Raw genomic sequence first — 26,101 nt, forward strand, 5'->3', positions numbered from 1 at the left:
GGGAAACACGGGCTGTTCCTGTCAAAATATGGGGCACTGTGGGAAACACGGGCTGTTCCTGCACTGAGCAAAACAGGGTCTGATAGAACATGGTGCGGATAAAAGTAAATGGTGTTAATGGAAGGAAAGCTGGCGCTGTCCAGGGAGTGGCAGAACACCCGTGTGTATTGGAGAGTGTCGAGAGCTTTCTGCAGCTGCCTGTGCCAGCTAGCTAATTACAAACGTAACATCCATAGTGATTATTTTCCAACTAATTGCTGGGTTTGTTATATAAACGTTATATATTGTATGTTTTATGCAGCTGACTGCAGTTGTGCCTGCCCAGGAGCCGTGGGAGGAGCAGGCCGTGCCTCCTGGCCGGACACAGGCGGCTGCTGCTGGGCAGGAGCGCGGCTCCGGGCACCCGACACCTGCGTCAACATCCGCCGAGAATCCAGGGGGATGAGCAACGAGGCGCTAAAACAACCGGTTAAGTGAATGCTGGAGAAACTGCGCTTGTTTAGTCTAGAAGTGGAATATCAAAGCAGAGGAGCTAGCAGTTTGTGTTAACGTAAGTGGGGGTTTTTACCCTCTTTTTGGTGTCTGTGGGAAGGAGGGGAGCAACTGACTTTCCAGTGAGATGCTCTGACCAACGAGAGGTAGACAGGCATGAGGTGATCTTCTCAACTGTTGGGGTGGGTGTTTTTGTGTGTTTTCTTGTTGTTTTTTTTTTGGTTTTTTTTTTCAAATTGCTGAGATGACCACTTGTCACATAGTGTCCCAGCTGGTTCTGAGCATCTCATATGCTCTGTCGGTGGTTTTGTGTTTCTGTCAGGTGTAGCTGAAGAAAAATCAGAGATATATATGGAGGAGCACAACAAATAATGGACTGTCTAATTAGATGTCTAACATATTTTAAAAGTCTTTTTATAAACAACAGCATTTGTTAAGATCAAAGATAAAGTTTTAAAAAAAACCCCAAAACCTCAATGATCGTTGAAGAGGTAACAGATGACAAAGTTGCTTTTTTTAAACAAGAATGGCAGCTTTAACAGCCCTAACCACTGGGAATTAGATGCTCCCGTATATTTAAATTAATTATACCTGGGCCAAGTGCTGGCAAACAAGTGTGGATTTTCCTTCCACCTGACCTGCCTGACAGGTGAGTGTTACCCGCTCCCGGACTGGCTGGACCGGCAGCTGGTTGCCGCCCGGGCGGGAGGGATAAGGTGTCTGGTGATGCCCTCCTGGATGCTGTTTTCACAGAGCGTGGGAACAGGTGCGCATGCTTATCTTTCTTATCACAGCGCGCTCGCTGAAACTAATACCAGCGGCGGCACGTTTGTGGTCCTGACTACACAAGGAGCCGTGTGATATCTGCTACCAGGGGAACTTGTCTGGGAGAACTACGGATAGAAATTGCTGGAAATCGGAGCACTGAGGTGGCGCTCCATCCCCTCTCATCTCGCTGAGCTGGGGCTGCCTTTACTGGGTGCTCGCCAGGCACGGCAGATCTGTCCCGCGGTTGTGTGCACAGACAGTGCCGGGCCGCAAGCGTCTGTCCGTAGCTCCGGGCAGCGACGCGGGGCGGGGCGGGGCGGAGCTGCGCTGCGCGGGGCGGGGCTGCGCGGGGCGGAGCTGCGCGGGGCGGGGCTGCGCGGGGCGGGGCGGGGCGGGGCGGAGCTGGGCAGGGGCGGGGCTGCGCCGCGCGGGGCGCTCTGGGGCCCGTAGTGCGGCGGCCCGGCCGTTGTGGCGGCGGTTGCCGGGGAGCGTTGGGGCAGCGCCGCGCCGAGCCCCGCGCCCCGCGCAGGTACCGAGCTGTTGGGCGGCGCCCGGGGCCGTGCCGAGCGCTGGGGCCCGTGGGGAGAGCGCCGGAGCCTAGCGGGAGGCGATGCATCGGCCCCGGCCTGGGGCGGGCACGGTGCCCCGGAGCGGGCGGGCAGGAATCGGCCGAAGCGGCGTGCGAGGGAACAAAGCGTTGTCAGGCCTTGCCAGGCGGTGCAGGGATCGCTCCGGTGTCGGCCGGCAGTGACAGATATTTCAGATATTTGGGCGCTTTTAAGGAGACAAGGCTACAATTTATTTTTTTTGTGGTGTAAGTGTTGTCGTCTGTTCATGCAGGGATGTATCGAGACAGAGGCTCAAGGGAGTGAGACACAAATTCTTCTCAGCCCCCTAAACATGTAAAGGCTTTTTGGTTTTTTTTAATCCAATAGGGCTGTAATTTTGTTTGGGCTGTTTTTTGGTTTTTTTGTTTTGTTTTTTTTAACGGTTGATCGGATCTGTCTCGTTGTGCAAGATCTCAAAGATTTAGTCTTTGATGGAAATTATCTATAGCAGGTGCAGTTTTGTAAATCCTGATTATCTCAATGATTGCTTTCTTCTCTGTGTACTTCTGATCATATTTTTTGCTCATATATGCGGATTCTCCTTTAATGGGGAAAATAAAGAAGACTTTTGCAGGCTTTGTTAATGATAGGAAGAAGAGAAAGTTAATTCAGTTTTCCAGTGTAGAATTTGCTTCCCAAAATACAGTGACACAATTAATGGTGATGTTGTTTTCCTGTCAAGGTCTTGGAAGTACATGGAAGAGTAATGTTATTATTCTTTGCAGTTTAGATAATATGAAGATGGAGGACTATGAAATATTCTGTAGGAAGCATCTTTCCAGAATCCAAGAAGAGGCAATAAAAGGAGAAACCTCTTTGACTGCTCAGAACAAAAATATCTCCTTCATTCAATTCTATGGCATCCCTGTGCTCTCCCCTCTGGTAAGGCCTTTTTTACTCCTTTTCTTCCCTGTTGTGCTAAATGTGTTACTGGCACTGGCGTTAAGGTGCACATGTAATGGTAATGATTCTACTGAAGGTGTCTGTGTGAGCAGCATCTGACCTGCTGCTTAGTGTACTCTAAGCATTCCTAGCCTTAATCTTACAAAGTAAGGGTTTCTCCCCCTCACACTGACTACATTTCATTTAACTTTTCATTTCTTCCTAAGGGGAGCACAAATGTTGATGGTTTTCAATAAGTTACTGCTGGGCGTCTTGTAAAATTGTATTGACATTTCAAATATTGAACATGTGAATTAGTTTAATGGTCTAAAAAATAATGAGAATAAGAAATGCTGAGATAGTTAAAAAGCTTTTATGGAATTTTTTTTGCATGCGTTTGCATCTTTCTCTAATGTATTCCACAGGCTCATTAATTATGTTAAGTCATTATGTGCTAATGCAAACAGACCTAAGCTGAAGATTGTTGGTAGTTCCTGCAATACTGCAGCTGACTGACTTCCTTGTTTAAGTGATGGGAAGAAATGAGAGAGAATCTCTAACCATGTCCAAAAATCATGATACAGACATAAATTGTGGATATATTGTCATATTCTTTATTTATAAATGCATAGATATTGTAAGGGTTTCTAGAAAAAATGTCTGAGTCCTGTTTCAGTCCAGTATCAGATTGATACTCTAGTGTGTAATGCTCATGGAAAAGTTAATACATTTTTTTAAATTCACATTCATTTGTGTGGGTGCCAAGAAGGCATTTTGTACACCTTCCCTTAAAAAATTGGTTGAGAAGAAGCTGGCATTTAAAATGTACACAAAATCTCAGGTGATTTCTGTTCTTCTAATTGTTCTGTTGATTTTCTTTTGAATTTATTTCTCTAAATCTTTATTGAAATTTACATTTAGTGATAAAAAACATCTTTCTCACACTCTGTTTTACAGCTTAGCCTTGAAAAGAAAAAGGAAATACAGCAGTATAAGGAGAAAGCACTGGACCTAGAGACCAGGAAACGGGAGTCCCGGAAAAAAACTTTATTGAATCGTGTTCAGGAGATTGTAGAAAATGTCCAGGTAGTTTTTAGTCCAAAGCTGCCTCATAGATTTACAGAAAATCACTGCTTATAGTCATATTGAGAAAGTGTTAAGTATTACCCAATATAAACATGAAATGAATAGCAGCTAACTCTCCAGAACCAGAATTTCCTCGTATTTCATGCTGTGTTCTGATAATTGATTATTATTGTATCTTGTTACTCATTGTAGTGCACAGGGCTTGCTTTTCACAGCTTCTCTTGCTATATGCAGAAGACAGAGCTCACTGCTTCTTTTGTAAGAGTGTTGGAAACAACTAGATTGTTAAAAGTGAACAACTCCCTGTGTTAGAGCTGCTTTATTTGCAAGCTTATAGCTTAATCACAAAATAATCTATATTAACCTTTATGATTACAGAATTAAAATTACCTTCACGACAACTTGAAATTCTGTTGTGTGCTTTAAAATTTTACTGCAACTATTTTTTTTCTTTGCTGCTTCAATGATGAATTTAATAGAGCTTTTAGTTTAAAAGACTACTAAAAACATCTAATCAAGGAGTTTTTGTATGCCTCTGGGACAGCTGTAATACAGCCTTTAGATTAAACTGTTGCTAAAAGAGTTAATAATGAGTTTGTCGAGTTACTAAGGGGCCAAACAACACTTTGTAGTTTGCATTGTTTGCTGAGTGCATGTGGCAACAGTCAGCTGGCTTGGGGTTTGACCAGCAGACCAGGAAAGTGTATTAAATACAAAAATAATGTAAGTTTGGATTTTTTTTTCCAAATGTGTTCTTTTAATAACCGAGACACAGCACGTAGGATAATTGTAGTGTGAAAATCTTTTTAAACAAATGTTGACTGGAAGTAACATGTAATTCTCACTTAAATAAATTTGATTTTTAAACTTTTTTTTAAGTTCAAGTGAAGTTTGCAAGAATCTGAGATTCTGAGATTTCACTGAAAATCTGTAACTTTTTAAAATTTTAATTTGCAGATGAAGAAAGGACCCAGTATGACTGATGTGAACACATTGGAGGCTGAGAGTTCTTGCCCTGATTTGGATTCAAAGGCTTTGACTGACTTCACAGCTCTATCAGATACCAATTCAGCATGTTCTCCTGAAAAGCATGGTTCCATGAACCTGGAAAAGACACCAGAACTTAGACCATCAGATACTGCAGGGCAAATGACATCAAATGTGACAGAAGTAGTTAAAGCAGCAGAAGAAAATGTTTCTTCAAAGCCAAGTAAGAGTCGCTTCTCGGAAGCCGCGCCGTATCCGAAGGCTGCATCTCCTGACAGGGCGTGTAACAAGCTCCCATCTCATACTCTGCAGAAGCAGGAGGGACGAGTGGGGTCACCATCAGATGAGGATGTCCAAGATCCATGTGTAATGAGTCTTCAGAATCTGATAAAGAAATCTAGGGAGTACATAGAGAAAGAGCAAAGCAAGCGTACCTCGAAAAGCAATTCAAAGAGGAGTACGAATGAAAGTCATTCGGATAAAGAAAATGATGGTGTTAAAACAACCGAGTCTGTGAAAGACAGGGCAAAGTTTACAGGAAGAAGTTGCACTGCTCAGACACTTGATAAACCCAGTCTTAATAAATCAAATACCCTTCTCCAAGGTGCCTCTACTCATACAAATAACACAAATATGTCCACTTTATCCAGTTTTTCTAAAGTGGACATACCTATGAGAGTTGGAACACCTCCTTTGGTGGATTCAGATTCAGATGAGGAAAAAGAATTGAAAAAGAATTCTGTGTTTGAGCGTGACAGTAGCATTGTGAGGAGCCTCACAGGCTCTTATGCCAAATTGCCAAGCCCAGAGCCAAGCATGAGCCCTAAAATGCACCGACGGCGCCCCAGACCTTTATCCATGGGACACATCATTATAAACAACCCTGTGAATGCTTATGAGTTAAGTCCTAAAGGCAAGGGTAGAGCAATGGATTTAATCATGCAAGATATTGCAGATAAAAACAATGTATCTGAATCGGTGCCAAAGTTCATGGTGGACTTCACTACGGTTTGCCCTGGCAGAGTCCCTGGTGTCAGCAGGAGTTCTTCAGGCCCTTGTGATGGGTTGGGGGCTGGCAAACCAAATCGCCATTCCTTCGGGTTCTTTGAAAGCAGAGGAACAGTGTTGGCTACGGTGGAAGGACAGGTGGTGATGGACAACAGAGGGCCGTTTAAAGTAGAGAGCAGTACTAGTATGGCACCTCCAAAAGTGAATGAGCCCTTTGGCAGCAGTCAGTCTGCTGTGGCACACAAGATCCTGGCTGTGAATGAAATGAAACCATCTACTTTGCCAGAAAACACAAAATGTAATTCTCCAATGGAACTCAATAAATCTTACGATGTGGAAAATCCGTCTCCACTGCTAATGCAGAGCAAGAATGTGCGACAGCAGATGGATAATACTCCAAATGTTTCCCCAGCAAATGAGCAGTTCCCAGAAAATTTTGAAAAGGTAAAACGTAGACTTGATTTGGACACTGACAACTGCCAAAAAGAAAGCAGTTCCTGTGTTCTAGGAGTTGGAATGGAAGAACAAGAGAAGCAGTGGCTGCAAGAACAGAAATATCCTGTGGGATCAGTTTACATTACCAAGAATGCAGTCCTTGAAAATATGGCAAAAGGTAAAAGATTTCCTGTCCTTGAGGGTTACTTCTCAGTTTATAAATCTTTAAGAAAAAACCCCAGTGATCATTAGTCATTGGTGTTTCTTTTAAGAAATTTGAATTTAATTTGAATTTAATTTGAATTCACAAATACTGATTTCCCATTTCAATCTAGAAGTTGGAATTTAGTTTTACTAAGAAAGTTTTTTTTATGCCATGCAGTCTTTATAAATAAGACTACTAAAAGAAAGGATAGCCCATATAAATGAAAAGAAAACCATATAGGTATTTTATTCAAATTCAAGACTGTGTTAGTTCTGTGTGTGTCTCTACTAAATGAGGCTGAAGTGACACAAATAATGTTAATTCACTCCAGCAAGTGTAACAATTCTTACAGCTGTGTTTTCCATGTCCCTACTTTAATTCAGGCTTTTGGTGTTACTGCTGTTCCATTCACAAGTTCAGTTCACAAATATGAATGTGCAAATATTTTGAAGGACTAGTAATTAATGGGGTTCTGTGCAATACATAATGGGAACTTGATACCAAAGACATGTTCTTTACTTTTTACTGATGATGCAAATTACCTCCAATAAAGGATGGATGTCTCTGACAAAGATCATATAGAAGGAATTCAATATTTTATTCTTTGTTATGTATTTTCTCAGAAGATATTTTAAAAAATAAAATGCTGGCCTTTGAAGAAATGAGAAAGAGACTTGAAGAACAGCATGCACAACAACTGTCGATTCTGATAGCTGAACAAGAGAGAGAACAGGAGAAATTACAGAAGGTAAGGTCGACAGGAAAAATTCTAAGCAAAGATTTTGCATTGTATGGAAGTTTGTCAGGAAGCAGTTGGGTTTAAATGTATATTCTGTTGCTTTGCAGAGTTAGAAAAATAGTCTCATGGTTGAATCTTCCTTTTGTAGGAACTGGAAGAGCAGGAGAGAAAGTTGAAAGGAAAGAAGGTTACTACAACGGAAATAGAAATTTCCAAAGTGAATATTAACAGTAGGATGGAGTTGGAGTGGAGGAAAAAAAGTGAAAGTGGCTTGCTGGAAAGTGTGCAGTCTCAGCTGGAGACAGTCCATAACACAAACTCCACCAGCATTGGTAAAACTGGGAGGGAAGAATATAGATTAAGTGTTGTGATATAATTTGTTCTACAGTGCTTGACTGGACCATCCCCACTGAATAAGTGCAGGGTTCCTGCCCTAGGGCTGCTCAGGGTACACAGAAGGCTGCTGCCCTAAGCTGGGGAGAGCATTTGTGAAACAAAGCCTTCATCTTTGTGTCGCTGGCATTTAGCACAGGTTCAGCCATCCTTGAACAGTTCCGTGTACTGCATTTGTTATGTAACTGTTTTAGGGCACATCCAAGGAAAACAAGCTAAGAATAACCTCCTTTGATCAAGGATGAGGATGTGGATTTGCATCATGTCTCAGAAGGATTATCCTCGTGCCATGTAGCTGCACAGCACTGGGCCAGGTGGTCACATTTGTGTGGAATGTTTGGAGAGGCTCTGCCAAGGGTTCCTAACTGCAAGGCAGTACAGCTATAGCTGATGGAACACCTCTCACCGCTTCCCAAACATTATTAAATGTTCTGTCTTCTATTTAGCAAATTTTGCATGAAAATCAATCAGAAATATTCAGCTTGCTTCTTGCCTTTAATTGACCTTATAGACAAAGCTGTGACCCCCAAGTGGAGTGTATCCACAGACACAGGCATTACTTCATTGGCAGAAGTGTGTGTTGAACTGTGTGTTCTGTTTTCTGTGCAGGTTTCGCTCATACAACACCCAGCACCTATTCTTCAACAAGTGAAACTTCATTCTATCTCTGGGGACCATCAGGTAGTGGGGTTATAAAAACCTCAGTATGCAGACCAAGTAATAGGATCAAAACTAGGTGGACTCAGGTAAGGGGGAAAAAAGAGATTTATTTTTATCTTAAAAGTCCCGATGTTTTTGTAAGGCACTGGTAACAGAAAATTTTAATATCTGTTCCTGTGTCAACTTTGATTACATAAGAGAACTGTGTAGGTTATTTTTCTTACTCATATATGCAAAATAATCATACAGCAATATATTGTTTCTGTCAAATTATGGTGGGTACTTTGAACCCAGTCAAAGCTTTATCAACAGCTTATTTCCTACTTGAAAACTTATGTCACTTGATGGATGTTATTTGATAAATAATTCATAGTTCTTGCTTTTTTTATAAAAAGTCTTGAATTTATTTTTTTTTAAGGTTTTCAGTCCAGAGATCCAAATGAAGTTCGACAAGATCACTGCAGTGGCAAAGGGATTCCTCACCCGTAGACTCCTGCAGACAGAAAAACTGAAGCATCTTAAGCAAACTGTAAAAGTAAGATCAGCTTTTTTGCAATAGGCAGCTTCTCCTGTTTGTTTTTGTTCCTGCCTTCCACTGACAGATGAAATCCTGCATTTTCTGCTCTCAGATTTTGGGGCTGCACATGAACATGTTTGACTGTTGCAATGCAAAGTGTCATAAGGTCCAAGTCAAACAAAGGATCTGCTGTGTGTACTGTTTGTAATGATTGCTTTGGTATGCAGGGTTATGCCTGGTGCTTACTCTTATTTTCCCATCTTTCCCAGGATACTCTGGAGTTCATAAAAACTTTTCAGTCTGAAGCCCCATTGAAAAGAGGAAATGTATCAGCACAAGATGCATCCCTTCATGAAAGAGTAATGGCTCAGGTGACACAATTTAAACCCTTTTTTTTTTCTTTCCTAGCTTTTGTAACATAAATAGGTAAAACCTTGAGAGTGGCTTTGTTTAGAATAAAATGTTTACAGAAGAGAAGACTCCGTTTTTTTTTTGCTTGACACAAAATTATTTGATTTTAAAAATTGGTTTTCAAAATGAAGTTTTTGTTTAGATTGAAAGCAAAAAATGCTTGATGTTCAAAACCACAGGCATGTAAACTTGAATATTTTATTAACATTTTAATGATTCTTTCCAGCTGCGAGCTGCTCTGTATGACATCCATGACATCTTTTTCACAATGGAGGCATCGGAGAGAATGAATATTCTGCGTCACGATCGTGAAGTTCGTAAAGAGAAGATGCTCAGGCAAATGGTGTGTTACATTCCAGGGAATGTAAACTGTTTCAGGACTTTAAATACTGAGTCATTTCACATTCAAGAGATTCTTCCTCACCATGTACAATGTTTCTTAAATCTTGATTTTTAATTATGCTTTTGTAGATAACTTTCTTCTGTATTCTCTTTTTTTTAGGATAAAGTAAAGAGCCCAAGAGAACGAGTGCCACTTTCAACAGCTACACAGAAATCTCTGGACAGGAAAAAGTTCATGAAGTATGTGTAGCTCTCCCTTGGGTCGGGAGGGTTGATGGAAGGGGTTCAAGAGAAGGAGTAGGGGGCATAGGAAATAGTCAGGAGAAGTTTATGGAATAAGTTTCTTTTCAAACTGACATCTCTGCCAGGATGAATGAGTAAAAAGCTTTCCAGATGTGTGGTGTCTTGCTAACTGTATTTTGCTCTTACTTCTAAGAGACTCCTTGTTTGTAAGGAGGAAAAATGTTGGTTCTAAGTTGTGCATTTACACTGTAATGGATGCTTAGTTTACGTTTGATTTTGCAAACTGTAAGAAGTGCCCCAAGTAATTTTTTCTATCTAAAGTGCTCAGCAATAGAGACCGTTGATAGAGTATCTCTGGCGAAGTTTTTCTGGGGAATGGTAGCAGGCATTAACTTGCAACACTGTGGACAGTTGTTACACTTGCTTCCCAATGGAGAAGTGATGATCTGTAGGATTGCTGTGGCAGTATTACATGTAGGTGTAGTTCCTCTTGTAGGCTTTCTGGGTGTTTCTATTCAAGACCTGGATGATGATTTGCTAATTGAAATATGTTTCAATAATTTTGTTTCTCTAGGGCTTCTGAAATGGGAATACCAAGTAAAAAAGTCATCATCAAACAAAAAGCTCCTGAAAACCGGTGGGTGATAGTTACTTGTACTAAAATGCTGTTAAGAAACTGTCTTACAGTGATGGATTCTGTGATCTGTACTGTTGGTTTGCCATCGATCATCTCAAATCCTGCTACTATGATCATGAATATTAATGAAATCTGATTTACCATGGCTCAAGAAAAGGATTTATTAGCTCATTATATGTTAGGAAACATATATTTTCTTCAGAGTCAGTTCTGAAATTTTATCTTCAGAGGTTATGTATTTATGACTTTAAGTCTTGGTGCTCAGATTTAAGGTTTTCTCTGAGATGCACTATTAAGCTTCAGTTTGGCACCACTACTTTTCCTAATACCCTTTACTTTGCAGTGGAATTATTGATAATGCTTATCTATAGGAAGCTGTCAGAAAAGAAGTGGCTTTCTGTTGTAAGGAAAGTTTTGTTCCTTGACTGTGTGATTGCTCAGGTCACAGAAGTTACAGTGTTCAGTACATGCTGTTCATGCAGACAACAGCTGCTCTCTTAGGCTTGTCTGCACATGTATCTCATATTAAAAATCAGATACCTGGCGTCCCTTAAAAACAGTTTTTATCCCATGTTTACCCAAAAGCCTTGAGGATGTGCTGTCTACTCATACAGTTCAGCCTTCAAGGACTACTGTAAATAATTCAGCCTTTTTTACCATGTCTTCTCATCAATGACTGGGAACCCAGGGCACTATTGTGGGACATCTGTTTGTGTGCTTTTTTGTTTCTTTGTTTTAAATAGTGGAAATAGTAATCCTATTCTGGAATTTTAATTCCAGACACTTTGCCTACATGTAATTTGCATTACAAAACATGTTAACCTTTCTGAAATTTTTTAGGTGAAACATGATGCGTAATTTGGTATTTCTTGGTACTTTCAGTTTTTAAGGGGAAAAAGCACTAATAAAGATTTGTTTTAACAGCATACTTCAACCAAACCAAGGACAGAATGCCCCAGTTCATAGACTGCTTTGCAGACAAGGGTAAGAGCACAGCATGTTTCTAGTCTAAAGATGAAACTAAATACAAAGTGCAAGAACAGTGATTGATGAATAATGTTTACACATAATTGTTGTTCAGAGTAAAAATAATTGCTTCTCTCAGTATTTTGAGAGTGATGAAGCTTTGTTTTACCTTATACTGCAGGAAAATATTCATTGTTGTCATCCTCTTGTGTATTGTCTTCATTTACACTATTCCAACATTTCTATTTGTAACATTCATTCCATGAAGCTTTGCTTCCACTTAATGAAATATGTATATTTTGATATGTAGACTGTAATGCCATGGTATAGAAGCAAAATCAGTTTCTTGAATAGAGGTTTTCAATCTACTCATGGGGAGAAGTTCTCCTACTGAATGTATCTATGTAAGCCATAATATCAGTAGGAACTGTACAGGTGCTCAGGATGAGGCTCTGTGGGACATTGTAAAAATGTTTTCATGCCAAACACATTTTGATAGTGTCTATATTTTTGTATACAGGCTTTCAACTTTGCTTACAAGTGACTTATTAACTCTTTTATATTTAATTAGAACCCCTAAGGCCCCAGAGAATGGGGTTGGGCAAAATAGAAGGAAGGCCTCAGGGAGCAGAGTGTCTAACAAGTCTGTTTCAGGTGTGTAGAAAATTGGTGCTCGGATCTTATAGTAAATAAGTTATTAGTATCTAGAAAAAATTAATTGGCAATATATTGTTTTCCTTTCCTTGTGTACCTGCTTTGCTATGCCTTAAGTCTATCCTATCTCTTTAAACAAACCTGCGCTGGTAACTGAACCATTCACTTTCAAATTCTATAAACATAATATATAGAATGTGCTGCACAGCTCATTTGCTTTCACTCACCAGATGCCCTGTCATAAAAAAGATTGCCAGATATATTCACTGGAACTGTTGAAAAATTGATTGTAGTCAAAATACAGTTGGATTAGAATCTTCATGTAATTTGATTTTTAGTTCTATACACACATCTTCAGCATGGAGTGTATTGAAAGGACAGGAGGGACAGTTTCAGACTCTCAGCAGGTGTTCACTTATCAGTCATAAAATTATATATATATATATTCCTGTAGCATCTCATAGCATGTTTGAGTCTTTATGACCCAAGTTTAAAAGTGGAGTATTTCTGTGCTACCATATAGAGATTACTGATTGGTTACCTTTTATATAAAAGGTTTGATAACAGTGCTGAACCTCTAATAAATTACTATGATTGATCTTACACAATTTTTATTTTTTAAATTAGATTTTAAATTTCTTAAGTACCAAACCTAGATTTATCAAAAGGTAAAGTGATTGATAGGTTTTAAAACTATTTAAGATCTGAATTACACTTTGCTCTCAGGAGACAGAAAAGAGACAACAAAACAATGAAAACCTGTGACAGTTTAAATATTACAGAGGTTGTAAAAGAGTAGTAGTAGTGTTTGGGTGGTGTCAAGGTCAGGTTTGGCAGTGATTCGAGGTTTGGATACCATCCTCAAATTCATGTCATTCACACTGAGCTGCTAACAAACCACAGTGGTGTTTACATTGTGTCTGGCACTAGACATCCAATTAAGCATTCAACACTCTTCTGTGTTGGCAGTGTGTGCTGCTCTGCTAAGGAAGTTCTGGGTTCATCTTAGTCATAATTGCCAAACTTGTGACACGTCGTACTTGGCAATGAAAAAAATTCTTTGGGATATATCTCTAAATTTGTCTTTGCCTTGTTGCTGTTTGTCAAAAATCTGGAAAGTCACTGAATGCCTTCTGCAGTGGCCTTCTCAAAACTTCAGGCAGATGTTGCTAACCAGTTGTATGCTGGTTAGTTTTGGTTGCTCAGTGTGGCCTCATGTAGAGCTTGGAGATCACACGTGTTCCTGTGGTGCAATACCAACACTACTGTGTGCTCCTTCAGAAATAGGTTAGACTTCTTGTACTAAATTAATAGAAATGCATTCTGAAATTATTACATGGGCATGAAAGAAACAATCTGCATAATTTTGCAATAATGAGCGAGCTTAATTTAAATAGAATGTAGTTTCCTTTATATATAGATGAAATGTGAATAGTGAAAAGTCTGGCACTATGTTAAACAGGGTGTTGATTTAATTTCTTGTCTTTGTTCATTCCTGACTACCAATTAAATTGTGCTTATTAGAGGGACAAAAAAGGAAGGAGGGCTAGTAAGATACAGCTATTATATATACATTCAACTTTATATGAGACAAACCCTCAGAAGAAAATTATAACATACTTATCCAACTTTTTAAAATTTTGTTCTCCCAACTGTTGTTTTAAATTCTATCTGCAAAGGGCTTTGTAGCTTTAATACCACTCAGACTGATAGTTATCTTTTTCTCGCAAGAAGACATTGTGTTTAGCAATCCAGTGGCAATCCTAAACTTATTTTTTGTTGGTTTTCACTCCTTCAATCCAACGTTCTGTCCTTAAGAGAAAAGTACAGATTCCTAAATCAGTATTTTTTAAAGTTTAATTAGTTTAAATCAGACCAAGATGTTCCATCAATAGCCTGCAAGCGGGGCCAGGCAGGCCATTTAATGAGGGCTGATTGTGTTAGACAGAAGATGGTTGAGATGAGGTTGCTCCTACAATACCTCTTCATCTCCTCTGCCCAGTTTCCTTTCCTGTGGAAAGGAAATTAGAGGCAGGAGGCACACAGAATATCTGGGGGGGTGGCAGCACTTGGCTCAGCCAAGGGCACAGCTTGCCCATGTGAGATTGTGGGGGCTGTGGAGTTTGTTGGCTTTTAGGCCAGCACTTCAGGAAGCCTCAGACCTGGTGTGTGTGTGAGTAGCAGGTCTGTCCTTTGTCCCAGGAGAGAGGCCTCATGTGATTGCCCCTTGCCACTGGGAAAGGATGGGTGATTGTTTTCAGAAGTGTCACAGTTTTTGTTTGAATTTGCCTTCTGCAATTCCTTAGTCTAGATTGCTGTGGGATTTTTGCACACTCATTACTGTAATGTGCTATTACTTGTGTGAGATTTTTTTATATAACTTGGAGGGCCCTTGAGGTGAGTTAAGGGGTAGTGTTAATCACTAAAAGCACCATGTCTGTCAGCCTGGTTGTCTGTTCTGCAAGATCCCAGGTGATCAGAGGAGCACAGCACTGGGGAGGGCTGGGCCAGTGGGAATGCCTTTTGTTAGTGGGAGCCTGTTGGGATATGAAGGCTCTGGGCATTCCCAAAGCTGCTTTGGCCTGTGCTAATTGTAGCCACCAGACTCCTATAAGTGACCACTGCAGCTCTGACTGAGTAACTGAAGACCCCAAAAAGGACTGGAACTTCCTTTGTCACGTTCATTTACTGCCTGGTAGTCATTTCTTTTCCATGGCTGTCTTCCATTCCCACTGCTCTGCACCTGGTGGTATGATTGTCACTGCTTTGTGTAAATGTTTGCTCACACTGCTGCACTTTCTTGATAACTGCTTGAACATAAGAATGCTGAGTTGTGCTGCTTCTTAGCAGCCTGCAGTGCTGAACCCTCATTACTGGAAGATACTTGTGCTATGCATTGTATAATGTGGATTTTTAAATGTATGTATGTATATACTTGTTCCCTCTGGAAAGACTTATTTGTTTCTTTCTTTATTATTTCTTTACTTAAGCATCCTTCCTTTTATACTCTCCCTGATGATTTTCATCCTGCACTTCTAATTCTGGTTGTCTTATTGACATATGGGAGCCTACAGCTGTCTCTTGTTTTAATTAATCTGACAAAAGGAAAGAGTTGTCTTAAGTATTCAACTTGTAAAATATTTTTTAATTGATAATTTGTTTAAAAGTAATACATGGCAATTTTAACAGGCATTTCATCTATTTTTATTATGTGATAGTTCTTTTAAAAATTTTTGAATTGTGGTTGTAGTTGTTTTAGAATAGCAGAGAAAAGAAGATAGAATAGTTATTGAGTAAAACAATACCATGAAATGCCATTACTTTTAAACCTATAGGTAGTTTTCATAAGGCTTTTGGGGTGTGGCATTATGAAAACTCATTTTAAAAGTAGTCACTGAATGCATAATATTGCTTTTAAAAAAAGTTGTCCTCATTTTTTTCAGCTATTTTTGTTGGATAATCCTGTTTCAAAAACCATTACTATTAATAGTAATATGGTGATGTTTCTACTTATTTTTAGGAGCATATGCAGGAAGAACCCAAAGAAAGAAGCAAAATGTTGTGATAATTTAAGAAGACAACATTCACTGGGATAAAATGTCTGTGTTTTAATGATGGCATTCTCAGCACTGATTTTTAATATTGCATTTTCTTTACATATATGTATATTTAGACATTATAAACCTACTTTGTCATTTTCAGATGACACATTAACACAATCATATTGAAGCTGCTTTGAAGCTCTAATGCTTGTGGGAAAACTGCATGTTAAAACTTGTGTACAGACAAGTATTAATATATAAAAGATTCATAATCTTGTTTATTTAAAGACTACCACAGGGCAACATGAAGGTAATTTGTGACTTTTTCACACTTTCTAATTCTAGTGTGTGACATGCTTTTTGCATTACTTAAATTGCAATTTCTGTGTATAAGTGTCACCATAAGTAAGTCATGGGTATTTAGTTCCATACCATAAAGTTAAAGCACTTAATGTGAAAAAAAACCCCCAAACTTAATTTAAACAAAAGTGAGCTTTCAAGTCAGTAAATTTGTCAGGAGCTGTTTTGAATGTACTTTTGTTAGGAGTGAGATTGGTTCAATTTCAGTACTAAAGGCCTTGTACCAAATGTTTTGCATTTCTGCTGAGCTGGACAGGACATGGTCCAGATTCACTCCTGGGCTGATGGACACATACCAAAAATGTGCATTTATATGTGTGGTAGATCAAACCACTCTACTGAAAGAGCCCTGGGTTTTTATTGCCCTGCTGTCTACTGCATTTTCTTACGGAAACAACATCTGTCTGATATGGAGATGTGTATGTTCTACAGAAACTTCAGAAGGTAAGATTTTAACTGTTTTACCATTTCAGACTTAAATAGTTATTTCAGTCTGTAATAGTAATTCAGATATGTTACATTTAATTGATGACAGTTGCAGTTTTTTCTGAGCAGTTTATCTTCTGCTGTGATCTAACAGGCCCTTGTACTGAACTCATGATTTCTGCAGGTGGGGAGCCCCTACCAAATCCCAACACTTTAATATTTATGAATATCTAATATTAAAAGATCATGGTTGTGATTTATCTTAGTCTTCCAACTGATGAATATTATCCACCAGCTTGAGGAGAGCATAATTCTCCACCTTTTAATGAACTTGAGACATGATATTAACAAAGTTCTAGAGGGAAAAGCTTGGCTGTATAATTTTTGCAGTGGAGAACTGACTGACAGAATGTAAATTAAGTTATATTTTGTTACTTTCCCAGTGTCAGTACAATACAACGCACTAAACTTTGGAGGCTTTGTAATGTGTTGACATGAATGTAAGAGAAGAAACATGAACTGAAAAGTTCATTGTGGTAAATAGCATGGAAGAGGAGCATTAATAATGGGATGAGGACAGTACCTTCATGGGCAGTGATGAGTGGATTGGCTTGACTGTGGCACCAGCCTGTGGCTTTTATTTGCTACCGAGTCTGTCCTCTGCAGCACTTGGTGCTGTTCAGAACAGGAGTTTTATACCAGGCACAAAGTTACCCAAATTCCATGCTTGGAAAATGCAAAAACACTGCCCAAGCACCTCGAAGAGAGACGCTGCTCGGTTTGTTTGAAAGTCTGGGACTGTGGCCACCCCTAATGGTGTAAGTATGAGTTAACAGCAGTGGAAGACCTGCCTCCTTCATACAAATGCTGTGGTGCTTTAAAATCTCAGTTGTAATACAGAGGATGCTCGAGGCAAGTTGCCTGCTCGCCCGATGGGCATCAAAGCTGTGTTTTAGTTCCCAGCTTCCCTTAGGAGTGGAAAACATCTCAAGAGAGGAGGAATTTACAGTGACAAGAGCAACCTCTGTCACAGATGATGAAAGGTGCTGTTGATATAGCAGCACTAAAGATTGATGTTTTTAATGGATGTTTTATGTGCTGTATTTATTATTAGCATAGGCAATATGTTGATGCACAGATAGGTTTAGTGTGTTAGTAGAAATGAATGTTTCCCTTCTCTTAGGGTTTCACATCTAAACCTCTTGTTCTTCAAGCATGTTTCCAGTGTGTAATAAAGCATTATAGCACAAGGGTTTGTTGTTTTATTTTTAACTTTCATGAGGCCTTTTTCTTGACAAGTGCCAGAATTTGGTTTTGTACTTGCTGTTTTGTATTTATACATATTTATCTTTTTATTTCGTGTGGAATTGTGGTACCATTACAGAAGTCTATTTATTTTTGTACTTTGTTTCATTTTCACCAGTCTCGCTTTTTACTTAAAGCATTCTGCACAATAAACTCTAAATCTTTAACAAGAAGCGCCTTTCTGTGCTGTTGGCGGAGCTTGGTCCGCGCTGAGGGCGGGCCGGGAGCTGCCGCCGGAAGCAGCGCCCGGCGCGCGCTGTCATGTGACGGGCCGCAAGATGGCGGCGTTCCCCTGGTGAGGCGGCGCCGGGCTCTGGGGGGCTGCGGCGGGCTCTGGGGGCTAAGGCGGGGGTCGCCACCGATGTGCCAGAGGGGGAGAGTGCGGGGTCTCTCCGCCCGCGGGGCTCGGGGCAGTTCGGACAGCTCAGGGGACTGGGGGACGCCTGTGAATGGCGGGGGCGCTGGGTGCCGTGGGACCGCTGCCCGGCGTATTGTCCGAGAAACCCGAGGGTACCGATCAGCATTCATAACACCCCGGCGTTACACTGAGCTGCGCGGGTGCCGGACCGGCACAGCTCTGCTGCGGGACGGAGCCGCAGCTGTGAGCCGGGTGGGACGCCACGGCCTCCCGCTATTGCCGCTGAGATAAGCAGGAGCTCCCCGAGCGCCGCCGGCTCTCCCCGGTGTGTTGTCATGGAGCCCTGCTCGCTCGGTGTCAGTCCTGCTCGGTGTCTGTGTCCTGCTCGGTGTCTGTGTCCTGCTCGGTGTCCTCCTCGGTGTCTGTCCTCCTCGATGTCTGTCCTCCTCGGTGTCCTGCTCGGTGTCTGTGTCCTGCTCGGTGTCTGTCCTGCTCGGAGTCCTGCTCGGTGTCTGTGTCCTGCTCGGTGTCTGTTCTGCTCGGTGTCCTCCTCGGTGTCTGTGTCCTGCTCGGTGTCTGTCCTGCTCGGAGCGAAGGGCCGGAGCGCTCCGCCCGCCGCCCCCGGCGGGGTCACTGCGGCCCCGCTGTCCCGCCCGCTCGCAGCTCGCCGGTGGAGATGAAGTCTCGTGCTGTGTATTTACCGATATTAGCATAGTTTAATCTCTGTTAGTTGTCTTTCACAGGCTCTTTAGAAGTAGACAGGGGCTACAGACAGAGGTAGAGTCAGCTTCTAGCAACGTGCTTTTACAGGAAAATGTGTACATCTCAGGAGGCTACACTGCATAGGACATGGAATTGCTCGGTTTAGTATCTGGTAAAGGAAGGATAAAAGAAGCACTCGTTCTCTAACAGACAAAAGCAGTAGCAAAATAAAGCAGAGCAGCAGAGATGCTGAAAAACTGATTTTTACGTAGTACAGCAATGAGCTAACAGCCTAATATATAGGTCTAGTAACTGATGTAGAAGTGGCCATGGAGAAATAACCAGACCTTTACCAGAGTAAGATGTTTTCCATCATGCTGTTTCTAATGAAGAAGATATTTTCATGCTATGGGGTTTAGCAGAACACTAGCTATTTTTAAGCAGTATTAATGCTAAAATGCTGTTCTGTGGATTTATTGTCTGCATAGTCATCAGTCTGCATATGAGGAAAAAAATAGCACCTGTTGATGCTGAAGAGTTGTGTTAACGTAATGTTCAAATTAAGCAAATTTAAAAATTTAAACAAATTTGGTAAAGTAGTAAAAAGTATATAAAATAAAGTGTAGGGCTACAATGCATTTTTATAATAGCTATGCATAAATTTCTGGAGAAACTGTTTTTATGGTTAATACTCAGATAATGATAGGTACAGTCACTATGGGATATGCCACATTGTATTACCAATACCAATATATGTGTAGTGTTGTAAAGGGACTCTCTTCCATTTTATATGCCTGGCTCCTTTGTTGTGAGCTTTTTGAGGTGCTTCCTTTAGGATAAGCACTGTCTGGGAGAGTGCTGTGTGCCTGAAAGGAGTCCCAGGAAAAAAAGATGTTTTATCAGAAGGAGAGAAAAAGGTTGGTAGGCTGGCAGGTGTTAAGGGTGCCGAGTGGTGGCAATTGCAGTGGTGCTCATGTGTGGAAAAGATTGAAACCCACTGTTAAAAGAGTGCCTGAAGCAAGGATGTAATCGTGCAGGATACACAGAGGTTGAAACCCCAGCTTGGCCAAAGTCTTATTTTTATTTCCTCTCAAAAGTTGGCTGCACTGCTGTGGCCAAGAAAAGTGCTTAATCTCTTCTCTGCAGAGTAAGCAGGACATAATGCCAGAGCAATCTTGATCTCATCTCCTGTATTAGCTGTTACAAGCTGTCTTATCACTTGAATAGCCACATTGTAAAAATGTACTTTTTAAAGACTTCTTTGCAGAGTTTACGACTCTTGTTCACTCCCACTTGTGTATTATTACCATGTGCACTTGCTCAGTGTGCTTACACTAATTTGAATGCAGTTGATTTTGGCCTGGAGATGCTGAGAGAGCTGTCAACAGTTAAAGAAATGTTATAATTGTGTAGCCAGAAAGAATTTGGAAGATTTTTCACCCAGATGTTGATTAACCCATGATGCAAATGAGCAAGAAGAGTCATTGAACAATAGGACAATAGCAAAAGATCAAGAAAACAAATAAGCATGTGGATTCCACTGGACTCTTTCTTTTGCTCTGCTCTATCTCACTAGATGTCAAAAGTTTCTCCTTGGAGTGGCACAACCATAAATAATCTAATCTATAATTCATTATTAAGGAAACTTGGATTTTTTGGGTACATGGTATCTGCAGAAGAGCTGGCTGCTTAGCACTGCTGAAAATCTTCCAAATGAGTTATGTCTTTGAGTAGGAATAGAATTATTTGAAAGTTTGGATTAATTCTTTTGGAAAAGATGTGTGTTATAAAGGAGAAGTGCTGTTTGCTTTCATTAGGATTCTGATTTTACTCATTCAGCTGAGGTAATAGTGTGTGCTATAAACATTCTCAGGATCCTGAACGGAAAAAAAAGAACAATTAGCAGCTCTGCATGTTTCAAAGACTGAAAAAAAGTACAACTAAATGGCTGAAAGTAAAAATTCTCCAGTTTTAGTTTTATGTTATCTCAGTAGAGAGAAATTTGGATCTTTACATTTGGTTATTTTTCAATGTTTTGTTTGTAAATAAGCATCTGTGTGTATGTAGGCTATGCTTCTCTCTTAGTATGTGGTTATTTATATGCATATACACTTTCCCTTCACTCTTTAAGGCATGCAAGATCAAGGAACTATGTGTCAGAATCTGAAGTATGCAAACTGGAATCTGTACCCTTGGACTTTGGAGATTACCATCCATTGAAACCCATTACGGTGAGTTTTTTTGTGCTTTAGGAAAAAAAAATCTGAATTCAGACTGATTGTGTTCCTCCTTTTACCTCTTTTTATGTCTGCTCCTTTAAAATTAAAAGGCTTCGAGACTGGTGGTGGTACTTGTGAAGCTGCTTTCTGTGCTAGTGACCTGTTGTAGAGGCAACAAGGTTTATTCTGTTTGCCCTTTACAGAAGTTTGCTGGTGCTGTTTGGTGTCAGAAAGAGTCTCCTGACAAACACAGCACCTCCAGGTAGTAGGTTTTCTTGGTTGCATTAAATGCTGAATAATGGATAAATTTAAAATCAAATTGTTGCATTACAAATGACCTGCATAATTGCTTGATGTAAGGTTTGGTTTTGGGTTAGCTTCCAGTCAGCTGTGTACTTTAAAACATTTATAATTTCTTTGATGTGTAAGAGGCTTTTAAAGATGTGCAGAAAAAATCCTGCTTCAAAGAGATGAGTTACCCACTAATGAATGATAAATGGGTAGCAGCTTCTGCTCAGGAAGGTCAGCAGGGAGAGAAGACAGTGGCCTGAGGTATGGATTTGATGTTCTAGGCTTGAGTGTTTGTATGAGAAAAGTAAAGCTGAAACTGGCAGAGGAAATTAAATAGCAAGAAAGAGTTTGGAAGACAGGGACAAACCTAATAAAATAGAGGAGGGGTACTAGAAAGATGTTCAGAGTGGTTGTTCTTACAATTTTGTAGACCTAGAATTGGAAGGAAAAAAAAAAGCAGTGGAAATGCTACAGAAGAGTGAATGCCTCCAGATTCTGGGAAAACAGGGGGCCCTCAATGTAAATGCTGGTGCTCATTCCAAAGAATGTGTTTGATGTCTTCTTGCTTTCATTGCAACAGCACAATTTACGTAGCATATATTTGATGATTTATTAAAGAAAAGTGAGGGAACAGAAAGCCTTTTTGTTAAATAGTTCTGAACTTTTTCTTTAGGTTACTGAATCCAAGACGAAGAAGATGAACCGGAAGGGAAGTACTTCTTCCACCTCCTCCTCTTCCTCGAGTTCTCTGATGGACCCACTGAGCAGTGTGTTGGATGGCACTGATCCCTTGTCATTGTTTGCAGCAGCTGCAGATCCTGTGACTACTGTTCCTCCCACGGTAACTCTGGGGGCAGTTAACTAAGTAAAATAAAACCAAAATCATAAAGCCAACCCTGGATAAAATATATTGTCTCACTAGTGAAGAGGTTAATATAGTAAATATACCATATTAACAGCATATTCTTTTTTGTTTACCTGCTTTTATCTGGTTTATGTTGACGTATTTATTTAAATAAGGATTTTAAAAAACTATTGTAACTTTTGAAAGGATCAGCTAGCACTTGAAACATTAAGTTGGCCTTTATCAGCCTTTTCCTCTTTTTCCAGATCTGTATTTAACTTTTGCACTTGTACTCCTGTTACAGGATGGTGCACGAAGGAAACGGGAAAAAGATGAGAGCTCAGCAGTAGGAAGTGACTTTGAACCATGGTCAAGCAAACGTGGTGAAATCCTTGCTAGATACACAACAACAGAGAAGCTTTCTATTGTAAGTGGTGGCTGCCACAGTTTTTTTTAATTTGTACTAAACCTTTAATGGATTTTGGATGTTGCTATTTTATAATTCTTTCATGGGTAAATACTGGTCTTCTAAATTTCAGTTTTCATGTTGTAGAAAACTGAATCACAAACTCTCGCTTGTAAAGATTGTTTTAGAGCTGAGTCCAAGTCTCTTGATATTTAGAAGCCATCACTTTGTCTTTTTTTAACAATGCAAATAACTTCTGATCTTGTGTCTTCTTGTAAATGATTAAAGAGTTAATTATCAGTGTAATTACCCTATGCATTCCTGGATTGCTAGTGAGTACATGTTTTCTAAGTCTGCTTTTTCTGCTTCCTCACAGAATCTGTACATGGGATCTGAAAAAGGTGAGCACTTTCTTTACCTGTAATAGAGTTTGCTTGAGGCAGAGTGCAGTGACAGGTTTGTGGTCAAGAATAGTTGAAATGTGTTTTCCTGCCCCTCCATTCTGATATCATTCATGGTCCTTGCTTTTTTGTGGTTAAGATGTCTGGATATTTATTTAAAATAATTATTGAAAATAAGGTACCCATCCACCTTGTCTTTTATTCCTGTGGACTTATGAATTTGTGATTATTTCACTGCACTGCCTTTCACTGTAGCTTAAAACTTTCTTCCATTTAAAATGAGAAATGATGTTTTGAAGATCATGTTTATCAACTCTTCTGGTAGCTGGAAGGAAAGCAAACAAGTCCTTTGGGAACTTGTTCAGTTATTCTCTTTACATGAAAGTGAAGTGATTTCAACTGCATGCTGGATGTTAAAAAAAGAACCAAATGTTAAATATTTTATCATGTTTTCTAGCAAAGAGAATCTGGGCAGTAATCTTAGCATAGTAAATCAGGATTTTTATATATGAATAAACATGCAGCATTTCAGCATCTGCAAAAATATAAAATACTTTTTTACAATGAGAGTGGCCAAACACTAAAAATGGATGTGTATACAGAGTGTGACATCTATATCCTTAGATACCTTTAAATGGACTGGATATAAACCTGTGCAACTGTTACAACTTAAGAATTGGATGGGCCTTTAGGAGGAGAGTTGGTCACAGACCTCCATAGAGCTTTTCTATTCTTAATTATCCCATGGTTCTATCTGGTGATTATTTTCTTACTGGTAAAACTTGTGGGAAAATCCATTTATATCCAATTTTCATTATTTGTTACTGCCCTTGTTCAAAGTGAATGCACTGTAGGTATCTTTAGATATGTGTCTTCAGGAATAGTCACTAAATGAATTGAACCACTTGTCTTCTGTCACAGAAGCTGACTGGTCCATGTCAGGCTCCTTCAGGTTTGTTTCTCTTTAGAAGTCTAAGTGTTTAAATGTTAAAGAAAATTACATCTGTAATTCTTTTCAGGAAAATCCACAGCTACTGGTTCAGCAGTTTCTGAAAAAGTGAGGACAAGGTTGGAAGAACTGGATGATCTGGAAGAGGTGAGAAAGTTTTCTGATGAAATTACAGCATCATTATAACATTGAAAAGAATTGCGAAATAAAAATAATTTGTGAAGCCTTTAAAAAAGGTCCTGATTCTGCAAGTGCACTATTTAGATAAAGATGTACTTTCTGTTGGAATCCTCTAGTAATTTTAATCCTTATTGTTACAGGATTCAGGCAGAATCATATTTTTGTATCACTAGAAATTGTGTTTTCAAAATTCACCTAACCTACTGGTGTTGATTTACCTTCTTACTGCTGTAAAACTTTGTGGAGCCCTGTAGTCTTAACATCTGATAATTCTGGTTACCCCTGTTGCAGATGCTGCCTATGTTTACCTGACTTTAATTTAAGTTACAGTTATGAGCTTGATAGAAATACTGAGTACTGAAGTTATTTCTCAAGCTGCAGTATTTTACTGTGCAAAATTGAGATGTTTCATAACCTACTTTCCTAAGACCTGAAGGGAAGTTGTAATAAATTTTGTAGGATTCTCCCCCACAACATGGTGATTTGAGTCTATGACAGCACTCTCCTTCCTTCCCTCCTGCTCTTATTAAGTGGGTTTGTGTTTTCTTGCCAGGGGTCGCAGAAAGAGCTGTTGAATTTGACTCAGCAGGATTACATGAACCGAATTGAAGAACTGAACCAGTCTTTAAAGGATGCATGGTCCTCAGATCAAAAAGTAAAAGCTCTCAAAATAGTAATCCAGGTCAGTTTTATGTTTTTGTTCAGAACCAGTGAGATTTGTGATATAACTTGTCCAGTTTCCTTCTTGGGAAAAGAAGGGTTTCTACTTTTTTTCTATTATTTTCTTTTGTTCTTCTCTGAAGCACATTACTTCCAGAGTTTTATGACTTCTGACAATAGTTGGATTTTCAGCTTTGTTGTTATGTATTGGTTTTGACTAGGTTATGTGGGATGGAATTCTCACTGAGTCACCAGATGACAGATGTGGAAATTTTACCTGCTTAAGGATAGTTAGAACAAATAGCATGTAGCAATATCAGGTCTTTGTAGGACATTAATTTACTTTTCTGTCCTCTTCTCCTTCAGGCCCTTGCTCCCCACAAATAATACCAGAATAGCTTTTTGAACACCAGAATTTTAGCCATCCAGACTTAGCAGGGCAATTAAATAAAGGGATTTAGGACCTTAGCAAGCTACCAAAAACAGCTCCAGATTTTTAAAATTGTGTGTATGGGGCTTGTTTTTGTTTGTTTATGTGTTTGTTTGTTTGAGAACTTGTGCATAATCTTTCTTTGGGTCATTTGGGGTGATGTGCTTTGAGGAGGGCATGGGGAAATAGGACAGTTAAATGCTCTTTTGTTTGGTTTGGCCTTTAAAAAAGGCCAGAGGCAGAGTGCAGCAGAGGACAGATGAGATAATGACATCCTTAAAAGCTGTAAAACTGATGTAATGCTCATAGTCATCCAGGGGGGTTATATAAAGTCAGGATTTTTTTGGTCATTATGGATACCCTTGTAAAAACTGCTTGAAATAATTTCATCTTAAATTGTGGTAAAGACAAAAAAGGAAATGAAACATTAATGAAGTGAGATCAAACAATTATATGTGACCTATGGTGACTAATGTACTATTGTAATACTATGAAATCAGCACTATTGTTCTTTTTTAAAAAATCCATATATAGGACTGTGAAGTGTGAATATTGTCTTTGGATGAGAAGAAAAGCAGCAGGGATGTACTGTACTTAGAGTGTTTTGTGTGTAAAAATATATGTGTGTGTGATAATGCAGTGACAATCTATGCATTGATATTTCATATGTTCTTTTGCAACTGCTTCACAAACAATTTTGAAATAATGCAGTTTCTAACAGGGGATCCAGTGCTTCCTTTTAGGAAAGTGGTACCAAAGTTGAATGTGTTTATCTCTGCTGAAGTGTTGTTCACTCAGCACTTAATGCTGCAGATGCTTATCACTAATTGAAATAGACTGGCTAAGAATGAAATAGGTACTTGTGTAATAAATGAATTGAAAAGTTTAATGAAGGATAATAATTCTATAGTTATTAAGCAGGATAGGGTAGAACCCTCATTGAACTTTACTTGTGCTTCTTCCTGCAGAGTGCTGTATCCCCTGAATGAGCTGAG

The 26,101-nt window shown here is 39.7% G+C and overlaps 2 protein-coding genes across 10 annotated transcripts in view; both read left to right on the forward strand.

Annotated features, from left to right (window-relative positions):
• The window catches only part of CCP110 (centriolar coiled-coil protein 110), an 18,176-nt gene extending 489 nt beyond the window's left edge, over positions 1-17,687 (forward strand). Inside the window, exons 2-17 of one of the 8 annotated variants that reach the window (XR_001524075.2) lie at positions 302-550; positions 2,594-2,750; positions 3,708-3,836; positions 4,794-6,444; positions 7,095-7,219; positions 7,359-7,542; positions 8,213-8,349; positions 8,682-8,798; positions 9,050-9,151; positions 9,418-9,534; positions 9,694-9,773; positions 10,351-10,413; positions 11,338-11,397; positions 11,951-12,033; positions 15,554-16,379; positions 16,805-17,687. Coding sequence is in view for 7 of the 8 variants with exons in the window: in XM_015642495.2 (XP_015497981.1) it covers positions 2,604-2,750; positions 3,708-3,836; positions 4,794-6,444; positions 7,095-7,219; positions 7,359-7,542; positions 8,213-8,349; positions 8,682-8,798; positions 9,050-9,151; positions 9,418-9,534; positions 9,694-9,773; positions 10,351-10,413; positions 11,338-11,397; positions 11,951-12,033; positions 15,554-15,606 (3,048 nt within the window). In the remaining variant the exon portion in view is untranslated. The other 7 variants (XM_015642501.2, XM_015642495.2, XM_015642496.3 and 4 more) reach the window with 7 other exon arrangements.
• The window catches only part of VPS35L (VPS35 endosomal protein sorting factor like), a 48,036-nt gene continuing 38,080 nt past the window's right edge, over positions 16,146-26,101 (forward strand). The window contains exons 1-7 of one of the 2 annotated variants that reach the window (XM_033517822.1): positions 16,146-16,379; positions 20,858-20,957; positions 21,910-22,077; positions 22,385-22,507; positions 22,863-22,887; positions 23,907-23,983; positions 24,570-24,698. In XM_033517822.1, the coding sequence (XP_033373713.1) occupies positions 16,195-16,379; positions 20,858-20,957; positions 21,910-22,077; positions 22,385-22,507; positions 22,863-22,887; positions 23,907-23,983; positions 24,570-24,698 (807 nt within the window). In that variant the 5' untranslated portion in view covers positions 16,146-16,194. Of the gene's footprint in view, positions 16,380-17,882; positions 17,962-20,857; positions 20,958-21,909; positions 22,078-22,384; positions 22,508-22,862; positions 22,888-23,906; positions 23,984-24,569; positions 24,699-26,101 lie in introns of those variants that run through there. The other variant, XM_015642504.2, reaches the window with a different exon arrangement.

The sequence above is a fragment of the Parus major genome, chromosome 14, assembly GCF_001522545.3.
Source record: "Parus major isolate Abel chromosome 14, Parus_major1.1, whole genome shotgun sequence".
NCBI lineage: Eukaryota > Metazoa > Chordata > Aves > Passeriformes > Paridae > Parus > Parus major.